This window comes from Narcine bancroftii, chromosome 1, assembly GCF_036971445.1.
Source record: "Narcine bancroftii isolate sNarBan1 chromosome 1, sNarBan1.hap1, whole genome shotgun sequence".
NCBI lineage: Eukaryota > Metazoa > Chordata > Chondrichthyes > Torpediniformes > Narcinidae > Narcine > Narcine bancroftii.
The window spans coordinates 473,930,520-473,942,588 of record NC_091469.1 but is presented as its reverse complement, the minus strand read 5'-3'; the positions used below and the strand labels follow the sequence as shown (position 1 = coordinate 473,942,588).

Below are 12,069 nucleotides of genomic sequence, written 5' to 3'. Positions count from 1 at the left end.
TATCCCATGATATTATTTCAAGAGCTAGACCAACATACCCCTCCATAAATCTTCGTCCGCGAAGCCAAGCCAAAGAAGACCAACATTTACAGAATTTGGACTAATATTTTCCCTTCACTGAAGCCAATCATCTCCTCATGATTACATTGCTTTGTTACATTTATATCGACTGCTATTCCCTTTAAATTTAGGACAATACTTAAAACAATGTATATTAATAACAGAGTACTGCGACCTCTTGTAATTGCATTACACAAATTCAGTTTTCAGTTTTAAATTGTTTTCCTGTAGATGTAAACATTATTTTCTTTATGATTACCTGCTTCAGTTAACAATATGATATCCTTTTCAATACATGTATACCATTATTTATTTCAAGAGGCCCAGTTCCTCCCCATAGTGTAGAAAAATCCACATAGTTCAAAACTAAATCTTCGTGATAAATGTCACAATGAATTGAGGAATTGTATAGAATTAAATAGAATTTACTAGAAATCACAGACGAGACCATTTGGGATAAAGAGCCAGTTTCTGTTCTATTGTTAAGGCTTCTCAAGTTTGATGGCAGGCAGTCCAGTGGTCAAGTTATAGAGCCTCTGCCTCACAGTACCAGTGATCCAGGTTCTATCTTGGCCTCAGGTGCTGTCTGTGCAGACTTGCTCTGGGTACTCCATTGCCCTCCAATAGCCCAATAATGGCAAATAACCAACCACTCTAAATTGCTCAGTGTTTAGATGAATGGCAGAATCTTAGAGAGCTGTTAGTGTAGGATTGGTGGTTAATATGAACTCAGTAGGTTGAAGGGTCCATTTCCATGCTGTCTCTCTCTATGGCTTGTGTATTTCATTACCTCATCATGCCTGCATACATTTCGAGTTACTTTTCCCTCTTACTCATCCACTATCTCTTTATATTATTCACCAAGTGCTGTTTTGAGTTTAATTTAGTGAACGCAACACTCTGAACATCGGATGCTGTGTTGAGTTTCTACAGCACATTTCTGGACATCGATATATATTTTTTTCTGTGCTGCCCTAATTGACCTACAACCCCAGAATATTTTGAATGGTGGGAAGAAATCAGAGCACCTGGAGGAAACTCACGGAAACTTCTTACAGTCAGCTCCAGATTCAAACCCTAGTCATTGGTGCTGTAACAGCGTTGCATTAACCACCACTGTCCTAAAGAAAGGAAGCAACCCTATTCAGTTCTAAGCTCATTTATGATATCAGCTTTGTACATCTTTCACACATTTAGCCAACATTTCTTTATAAGGCTTTTTAATGACCTTGTGGAATACTCTCATGTTGGAACTTTATCTGTTATTAAAACCCACTGCTCCCAGATAGGTTCTTAATAAACAAGATACTCCAGTTCTAATTTTGTAAACATAGCGGCCAAAATGGCATGAAGCATGGAGGAAAAGGGTGGATAAAATTAGGATAAGAAATTCACGTCTTAAGATAGTGGGAGCTGAAGGCGAGGTTTCTAATGTAGAAGAAAGCAAGTTTAACAGTGACCTAAACGGGTGCAGTTCCATTGGAGGACAGTAGGATTAACCCAGCAATTTGAGTAGTTACCTTTTTCCACGTCACCAGCAGCTGTTTATCACACATCTGCTCAGGATAGTCAGCAATTGCGAAAACACAACCCAGTAAAAATGATTCTTCCGGGACTGAAAAAAAAAAGGAAATTGAATTTAAACAAGATGGAAAATTTAAAATTAATACATTTTCCATGAAGCAAATACTTAAATATTATTGAATACAGCATGCAAATTAACTATTAATCTACAACATGATCCCACCACCAGACGCACCTTCCCCTCTCTACCTTCTGTAGGGACCGCCCACCCCCACGACTCCCTTGTCCACTTATCCTTTCCTATTAATTACTCCCTTGGCACCACTCCCTGTGGCAGCAGGATGTGCCATATCTCCACCTGCACCACCATTCAAGGCCCTCAGCAGTCCTTCCAAGTGAAGCAATACATTACTTGTGTATCTGCAAAAGTAATCTACTCCATCTATTGCTCCCATTGTGGCCCTCTCTATGTCGGAGAGGCTGGACGCAGACTGGGAAATAAATAAATAAATAGATAAATGGAAAATTTGCTTTGCTGAGCGTCTTTGCTTTGTCCATATCAAAAACAGCAATCTCCCCATGGAGAATCATTTCAATTCTGCATCCCACTCCCGCACTGACATGTCTGTCCATGGCCTAGTGTACTATCAAACCAAAACCATCCATAAATGGGAGAAGCAACACCTAATATTCCACTCTCTAGCCAGACGGCATTAATGTCTATTTCTCCAGTTTCTGCAAGCCTACTCCCTGTTCTTCCTCTCTCTCTCTACATCCCCCCGTCTTCTTTCCTCCAGTTCCCAGAGGGTGCACAAAATCAGTGAGGACCCCTTCCACCCCGCACACAGCATCTTTCAGCTGCTCACATCAGGGAAGAGATACAGGAGGATCAGAGCCAGCACCATCAGGGTGGGGAACTGCTTCTTCCCACAGGCAGTGAGAATGCAGAATCACCAAAGAAACTGCTCACACTAACCATCTGAGAATCATTTGTACAAAACAATATTTATTTATTTGTATAGATAAAATACTTGTCCTGTATCAGTTTTATTTTTCTATGTGTTATGTTTGGTTGTGCCTCTGCATGTTTGCAGAGAATGATGTTTTGTCAGGTTATACTCGTCTTGAGCTCTCTATCCCTTGTTTGCTAGTGTGCCCTCCCTTATCCACCTAATACCTCTTGCCTGTGAAACTGTGCCCCACCCCCTGTCCCTCACCCCTACTATTTTGTTCAAGGGCTTCCCTCATGCTGTCCATGCCTTGATGAAGGGCTCAAGTCTGAAACGTTGGTTATGCATTTTTATCTTTGCTAGATAAAAAACGATGACCTGCTGAATTTCTCCAGGGTTGTGTTTTTACCCAAAATGACTACATGTTATCAAATTGTGAATAATCTTTTGTTATCCAAAATCAGAAAGTAATCCTCCGTCATCCCCCCCCCCCCCCAAACTTTGGCTTCATGTTTGCTGAGGTCATTTATAGAATAGGGAATTTAGTCAAACAGACTATTCAGCACATTTTTCAGGTCTCTGAATTAAGACAGAATATATTAAAAAGGGTATTTTGTTAGAAATAATTTTGCCTTGAGTCATTTTTTCAGGTATTTACAAGTTGGGCATTTTGCTCACTTCAAACTATCTGATTTTCCTCGAATCTCAAATATTCAAGATTTTTAAAAAAATTTAAAGTTTGTTCACGGTGGATTAATATCACGCATTTGTAACGACTCATTGGATTTAAGATCAACCTTCATGTCTGGGATTAAGAATGACTGGGAACGTGATCTAAATATAACATTTTCAGGTGACGATTGGTACTCTTAGCTTGATTAATGATTCCTCATTTGTACAAGACATTGTTTATTACAATTTACGGTGGTACATAGAAATCATACGCCAAACTCAAATCACCTTACTTTTATGCAGATGTTGATCCATAATGTGAGAAGCTTCCGTGATTCATACATTTTGGGAGTGTCCCAATGTAGGAAGATTTGGGGGAGACATTTTTCAAACTTTATCAATGATTTTTAAAATCAAAATAGATTAAAATTAAAATCAAAATAGCCTTTTGATTGCCTTGTTTGGTTTTTCTCATGAACCGGCTATACCCCTCTGTCTGCATCCCAAGAGAAAGTTTTAGCTTTTATCATGCTCATGGCTAGACAAGCAATTTTAATGAAATGGAAAGATGACTCTTCACCTACTCATATGCAGTGGTTACGTGATGTTATGTCCTATTTAAGCTTGGAGAAAATTAGATACAATGTTATAGATGGTCTCAATTTGAAAAGATGCGAGTCTTCTTCAGGTGTATTCTCTGCTTTCAAGCGGCTGCATTCAGATGGCTGCGGCGATTATCCCTCTCGGAGGAGGGTTACAAAGTTCGCCACGCAGGAAACTCCTGCGCATTCAAGAGGCCTCCCAACAGTCGCAAATTGCCATAATATGCAATTTTACAAGCGGGGATTTTAGCTACCTGAAAGTGCCTATAGAATACTATTCGTGCTGGTAAGATTTAAGCAGATTGGATGCTCCGATGATTCTGTCTAGTGTCTGAAGGTCGCTATCTGATCCATATCTTTACACTCTTTTCTATAGGTAATCTATAGAAGGGAAATGATCAGATTTAGAATTAGATTTTGGGGATTTTTTTTAGATAAACTTGCTAAATATGGGTTTAATTATGATAGTCTTACATCACATTAGACAGAAATTACCCTTTGTTTAAACCAAGGGATTGTTTAATGTAGTTTACTTGATTTCTATCCAGAATTATTTTTAAGAAAGTTTGTATGTTTGTATGTAGGATTTATATGGAACTGAGAAAAATGGATCATGCATTGGGGAAAATCTTGGCTGTTGTTACAGTTAGTTATTAGTTTGGCAGAGCATTGTGGGCCTAAGGGCCTGTACTCTCCTATAGATTCTCATGTTCTATTGCAATCGGTCTCGAATACTTAAGTGTTTGATTACACCCCAGTCGCATATTCCAAATCTCTTTGAATATCCAAATTTCAAAAGGAGTACCTTGAGAGATTGCTCAAGATGATATTCTCAAGTCTAGACTTGTGGTCTTTATAGTGAAAAAATATTGTTATTTACCTGTCTAGATCTTAATATAAACTAGCAGTATTAGGCCATTCAGCCTATTGAGCCTGGTCTCCCATTCAAATCAGGGTTGATATATTTTTTCCTCAACCCCATTTCCCTGCCTTCTACCTTTGAAACAGTAACCAATGACCTATTAATCTCTGTTAAATATACTCAATGATTTGGCCTTCACAGCCATTTACGGCACCAAATTCCACAGATTATGTTCCTCATGATTATCCATTGAGGGGGGAAAAAAAATTCCACAGAACTTTCTCCTCACTTTTGTTCTAGAGAGACTTCCTTTTATTCTGAAGCTATGTACTCTGGTTCCAGACTCTCCTATGACTGATTATGAAAGCCATTTTTGGAAACATATTGCCCCCCAAAAAATTTAAGAAAATTAAACAATTTTTGTTGCATCAGTGGACAGTCAGATTCATCATCCTCCCAAAGCTTAAAAATTCCTATTCCTTCAGCCTTTATAGGAATAGCCCATTGCTTGATCATTTGTCTTGCCCACTTGAAAACAATTGCTGATTTTAATTAAAAGAATTCCATTAACAAGTCCCATCCTACCACAAATATCACACTGAAGTACCAACTGATCAATTTGTTCAGATTTAATGAATCATAATTACCTAACACAAGAACCCAAATGAAATCCATGCCGACACTGTCTGGACTTGATGCAAATTTGCTTCCAGAAGGAACATCATTTGTAAGCAGCACATTATAAAAATCCTAATAGATGCCCTTGTTAAAAAAAATAGAATTACTCGACTTGAAGCTTGAAATAAAACAGGCTATTTGGCCTAACTATCTCATATTTGTTTTCCACATAAGCCTTACTCCACCAGATGCTCCAAATCAGGACAACTTCAGGAACTCCCCTTATTGCCCATCAATTACTTCATGTCATTACTGTCAAGGCTTTATTAATCTGAAAAGCACTTCCACCTCTGCATACTTTGGAAAACATAATGATCAATAAAGTAGGTTCCATTTCCCCCCAAGGTTAAACGTGGGAGCCTGCACTTCAGGAGTAACTGTTAAATTTGCAATTGCTTCTGCCCCCACATTAAAATAAATTGTCATTTGACCTGCTCTTTGAAGACAACGTATTCTTTCCTTTGCTCTTTTGACCCCTTTGATTAATACATGGCCTTTTCAAGATTAATTGAGGAGCTATACAGACATGCTACTCAAAATGCTTAACAAGAATGCCCAATTAACCATAAATGATGTTTGGTATGACTGTAAGGCATGACACGCAGTTGACTCGAACTGCTGCCGAGAATATTAACTTTGAGTTGTCACTGTACTCAAGAGAAGAGTTCTGAATATTGCATTTGGGATTAAAATACACTAATTCCCCACAGTAAAAATAACAATGAAAATCATTAAAAGTCCTTCCTTGCCAAAGGAACAATTCGGAACAGTTGCACAATAAATATTTACAAATTAAATCAGGTTGAATGTAAACAATTAACTTTTTTTGACTTTATAAAATGTAGATATTTTAATGAATTGTAATGAAAGATCTATATACTTGACATGCACATCCAACATTAATGGAATGCAAAGATACAGAGGGACCGAGGAGAAATGAAGCAAAACAGAGATGACCCATTTTGAGACTCAGAGCTGACTTTTCAAATGCTATCAGATATGTTGGAAGACCAAGCTCCTGAAAGATGCAGGTGTTGATGGGTAACCCAAATACTTCTTCAGAAAATCATTCCAAGGGAGCTGGGATATAGAAACAGCAGTGTACAGCAAAGCTTGGAATGACTAAAGTGAATATGATGGGGGAAAAGATCTTGTAGTGGGGGGTAACCTGATCCTAAACACCACAAAAACAAAGGAAATCATTCTGGACTTCAGGAAGCACAGGTCTGACCCGCTCCCCCTCTACATAGATGGTGACTGTGTGACGAGGGTCCACAGCTTCACCCTCCTGGGCATCAATATCTCAGACGACCTCTCCTGGACTGTAAACACTTCAGCAGTCATCAAAAAGGCCCAGAGGTGCCTGTACTTCCTGAGAATGCTCAAAAAGAGCAAGGTGGGTCAGAGAGCTGCTGATTACCTTCTACAGTTCCACCGTACAGAGCATCCTGCTGTACTGCAACACAGTATGGTTCTCCCATTGCACTGAAGAAGAGCGGCAAAGACTTCAACGGGTGGTGAGGGCAGCAGAAAAGATAATTGGATGTCCCCTACCCTCCCTGAAGGATCTCAACACCTCTCGTTGCCTCAGTAGAGCACAAGCAATAATAAAGGATCCCACCCACCCTGCCCTGCATCTGTTTGACCTACTACCCTCTGGCAGATGCTACAGGTCAATCAAGACAAGAACAGATTCAGAAACAGCTTTTTCCCCCAGGCTGTCACTACACTGAACACACATATCCACAAATTCCCCTCTCTGTCCTCCACATCTATTATACATACAGCCGACACCCCCTCTCTATTCACATAAAGGACATATATGGCACTGTAAATTAAATCAACTTCTGTGGTGCTGCCTGTGGTTGCGACGCTGCATTGGTAACCTTGTACTGCTGTCATAAATCTCGTTGTATAACTTGTACAATGACAATAAAAAGCTATTTTATTTGATTTGATTTTTAAAAAATGACAAATTATGTTCATCATGATTATCCATTGAGGGGGGGGGGAAAAAAATGAGCAAGTTAATTCTTTCTTTCAAAAAAAAAATCATCTCCAGATTCAAAGTTATGCCACCTCATGAGGAGAGACTACAATTGCACGGTGACAAAACCACATGGGAAATGTTGACATGGCAATTTAAAGCGCGTAGGGAAAAGGTGACCACAAATCCTATCAGTGAGAATGAGAAGACAAAGCCCAATATTTTATAAGGAACGTTTGGAGCAAATTGGGTTTTCGCTCTTTGGAGTTTGGAAGTTGAACTTATTGAAACACAAGATGGTCGAAAGGTTTTGCTGAAACAAGCCGAGCGGTTATTTCTCTGGAGAGAGATTTTAAAAGCAGGAGATTTTTATCTCTCGAAGTTTATGAATCTTTGGATCGCTTCACTCCGGAGAACAATGACGACTGAATCACACGAGGTAGATTCATTGGAAGGAAGATTAATCCGGGTTTGCAAGTCGGAGGGAAAGCTAGAGCTGAAGCTCGCCATCTCTGCGCTTGCATTTTATGCCCTTTAAAACAAATGCAGATGGATCAACAATAGGGTTAGGGTTAGCCACATTACACATTAGTTGAAGAAAAATATTTCCTGTCTAATCACTTACTTTCCAAGCCAGGATCATGCCCAAAGATTTGCAGCTGCTGCTGAGCAACAGGAGGGTGGTGGCGCTGGTGGTGAGGATGATACTGTTGCTGGAGCTGTTGTTGCTGCAATCGCTGCAGTTGGTGCTGCAGTTGGTGCTGCAGGGAGAACGGGTGCTGCTGCTGTGGGAATGGGTGCTGGTGAAGCTGCATTAGATGCTGCTGTTGCTGGAGGTGGAGCAGCTGCTGCTGAGCTTCAGGTGTTAGCTGCTTAACTGGTGCGAAAACAACGGCGTTGGGATGCCGAACATCAGGGCCTTGCTGGTTCTGATTCGCTTCCAGATTTTTGGTTGGGGCTGAAAGGGACTGCAAGATCTGAAGAGTTGGGGGTGGGGGGGGAGCACATTGGAGAAAAAAAAAGAGTGGATTCGTAAAGGAGTCAGAGACAAATGATACATTTTAAATGTAAAACCAACTACTGCAAGAGATTCTGAGCAAAAGGTTAGAGCATGGAATCGCAGGTCTAGGCCACCCACACGGTCACTCAAGACCGACCGCTCAACTGTGCGATGAGATTGGAGGTGATCTTATCATTAGCCTCAATAAAACTTTGATTCCCCTTTACCCCCTCCCAATGGATTCTGTGCAATCTGCTGAGCTTCTCCAGTCGACTGTGACTTAGACTCTGAGGTGGCCAAACAAGCCAGTTGAGAGGAAATGGTTAATGGTCCCATTAGTAATGTTTCTATTCTGATAAGAATTTTATTTTTAAATTGAGGAGAGTCCCCTCCAGCAATCTTTTTTTAAAGAAAGATAACAGGCATACGGATTGAATAGGTCTTTGATGTTCTGGTTTGCCAGAACAATGAGAAAAATAAAAGCCAATGTGACCCAAGGTTAAGAGTCAAGTTGAATTTAACATCGACTCAGGAGGAGGATGTACAGGATGCCGATGCAAGTGGGTCACAGTCAGTTTTAGCTTCGAAGCAAGCGTTCAGAAACATGAAGTGTGACAGAATTTCATAAATGACAAAAAGGCGGCGAAGCCAAAACTTCAGATGCAATTGGCAAAAAGAACAAGAGGTCATTTTATTTCACAATGAGCTGTTGGAAGCACAACTAGTAACAATGCAAAAAGGTGATTTGAATATTTTATGGGGATGGTGGGGAGACTTGCACAGTTATGAGGAGTGCAATTAACTGTATTAGTCTTGACCAAGGACCAGCACTGGGATCCAGCTACTTCCTGCGCTACATCTTTCCTGTGCTGTCTCATTCCATGATTTTTCTTTCACCCCGGCTTGAAGCATTAACTGTTTCTCCTTCTCCTTGCAGCCCAACCCCATTGGTGTTTCTAGCATTTTGTCAGCATACAAGTTCATCCACAGAAGTACAAAGTCAACCAATATCCACATGAGAAACTGAAATGAGCACCCTCAGCATTGATTACACAGGAGCAGAGGTTAGCAATAAAACTAGCAGACATTGCTGCTCATGGACTGAATCTTAATGCAATTAATCAATAGTGTGGAGCACTGAATCTTCCTGCAGTGATGAATATACAGCTGCATAAATGCGGACCATCCATAGAGGACAGACAATTCCAATTCATTCCCGAGTCTTGCACATTGTTTACAATCTCCAATTTGTTTCAAGGCCCTGCTTAAATCAATTTCCATCAGCCACATGGGGTAGTGAGCTCCAAGATCATAATTACTCCGTTTTTTTTCCACATTCACTCTTGTACCTAGTCTTATACTTTCAACCTGTCCTGTTTGCACCATCACATTCACACTAAACCAGGCACGATTTTGTACATTTTCATTGTTTCCTTTTAAAACTCCCTGCTCCTAGACGTACAAGGCCAGATGCTCCAATCTAAACCTGGAGCCAAAATATCTAGTAAAACACAATGCTGGAGAAATTTAGCAGGTCAAACAGTATACTTCATATAGGAAAGATAAATTACCAACATTGTGGACTTGAGCCCTTTATAATATAGCAGGCACCCAAACAAAATGGTTGTGGGATGAGGGGCAGGGGGAGCAGCAGAGTCGCAAAAGCAGGAGGTAATAGGTGGATAAGGGAGGGAGGGCACACCATCAAACAGGGAGGGGGGGATGATTCTGAATGAAGAGGGAAGGGGATAGAGAGCTGGAAGAAAGTCAGGGGGATGAGAAGAGAGAAAGAAAAAGAAAACAGAGAGTAGGCTAGCAGAAACTGAAGAAGTCTATGTGAATCCCATCTGGATGATGAGTTCCCAGACAGCAAATTAGGTGTGGCTCTTCCAATTTACGGGTGGTCTTGGTCTCATCTTTGGAGCTTCCCTCAAAAATATCTTCTACACCTTTTCTTGGATATTTGGACTGACATGTGGTGCACATTTAGCAAACAAATAATTATAAAAGAACTGACAGTACAATGCGAGTGAAGTACTGTAATTTAAGGTTCAGCAGGGTCACAGCCTCAGGAAAAAAAATTGAGCCTGCTGGTTCAAGAGCAGCGGCTCCTGTTGCAAAATTTTTTTTTAAATCCATAGTTAGGGCGAGATGCATCCTTGATGATGCTTTCCATCCTGCCCAGGCATTTCTGATTGATGCTCTCAATGGTGGGCAATTGGGTGCCGATAATCCACTGGGCAGTTTTCACCACCTGCTGAAATGCTTTACTGTCTGATACAAGATAACTTCCATACCACACTGAGATGCCATAGTACGCTCTCAATGGTACCATGGCAAAAATCCATCAGTATCCTGGGACACAGGTGAGCTTTCTTGATACTATGCAGGAAATAAAGGTGCTGTTGAGCCTTTTTGATCAAAATAGAGGAGTTTAGGGACCAGGTGATATCGTCCGAAATGTGGATACCAAGACATTTGAAACTTTTATGTAAATAGGGGCATAAGTGTGGCTTTCAGCAAGCTTTAAGTCCACAATGATCTCCTTGGTCTTCTGAGTGTTCAGGGCCAAGTTGTTGTCATCACATCATACGGCCAGGTGCTGGACCTTGTCCCATAGGCCGTTTCATCAACTCCTCTAATCAGGCCAACCATCGTGGTGTCATCTGCGAACTTGATTATGGAATTAGAACAATATACAGAAACACAGTGATGGGTGAAAATGGAAGAGAACAAATTGTCTAACTTAGCAGCTTGGGGTCTACTGTATAGAGGAATCCATTGAGACAATGGATCATTCAAGAAAGCAAATGTTCCAAGCCCACTTTTGCCCAAAACTCTGCAAATTATTCTCTGAAGTGCTATCCAATTGCCTTTTAACGGCACTCACTATTTCTTTTCCACCCCCTGCAGGCTGAGAATTCCAATAATTAACATAGGTTCAAGCACATGCATTTAACATAATGCATTTCCCTAGTGATGCCTAGATACAGTTCCACAGTCCCTTGCACAGGGCTACTACAGCAAACATTAGAAATTATATGTGTACTGCCAAGTTCAATGATTGTACTTGGTAGTTTCAGCTGCTCTGGAAGACTGAATAAAGTTCACTGAATAAAGTTCTGCAATTGGCATCTTTTTCCTGCAAAACACACACACTCCAACTCTGGAATCAGTAACCTGCTTCCAAAAACTGCATTTTACCTTGTAATGGAGGATTAAAACCATGTGCCCAGATGCTTTTTGCTTATGTGGAACTGACGACACTGGATCCACACACAGGTCACCTTACTTTCAGAACTAGCAGATGTAATTAAACTCAGCGATGGGGATTTATCTGAAGATACACTTTGAAATAGAATTCCACTGTGAGGCCCAGGGAAAGCAGTTGTCAAATGCAACACTCTGAAAATGACGAATTGGTCACAACCTGTCTTGCTCGAGAAATTTTAATAAGTCTTTGTATCTACGAGATAAACCAGGAAATCATAACATCCTGGTTCCATAATAATTAATCTTCTAAATTGTAGAATGTAATGTTCAGTTTTGATTTTGACTGACAAATGTTAGAAGGAGTAGGCGCATGATTAATTGTTTTTGGGGTATATAAGCCTGTGGTCCTGCTGCTGAAGTTTAGACTCTCCGAGGGGTGGGAACACCCCTTGTCAAGAAGGAAGAACAGCCAGAGTCCGAGCAACGTCCCGGTCGGGGGAGGTGGAGAAGGTGCTACCAGC

At 40.6% G+C, this 12,069-nt stretch overlaps 1 protein-coding gene across 2 annotated transcripts in view; it reads right to left on the bottom strand.

Moving 5' to 3' along the window:
• The window catches only part of paxip1 (PAX interacting (with transcription-activation domain) protein 1), a 162,572-nt gene that overhangs the window by 100,091 nt on the left and 50,412 nt on the right, over positions 1-12,069 (bottom strand). For both annotated transcript variants that reach the window (XM_069914790.1, XM_069914789.1), the window contains 2 exons: positions 7,961-8,312; positions 1,581-1,675 (listed from right to left, as the gene is read on the bottom strand). In XM_069914790.1, the coding sequence (XP_069770891.1) occupies positions 1,581-1,675; positions 7,961-8,312 (447 nt within the window). The remainder of the gene's footprint in view (positions 1-1,580; positions 1,676-7,960; positions 8,313-12,069) is intronic.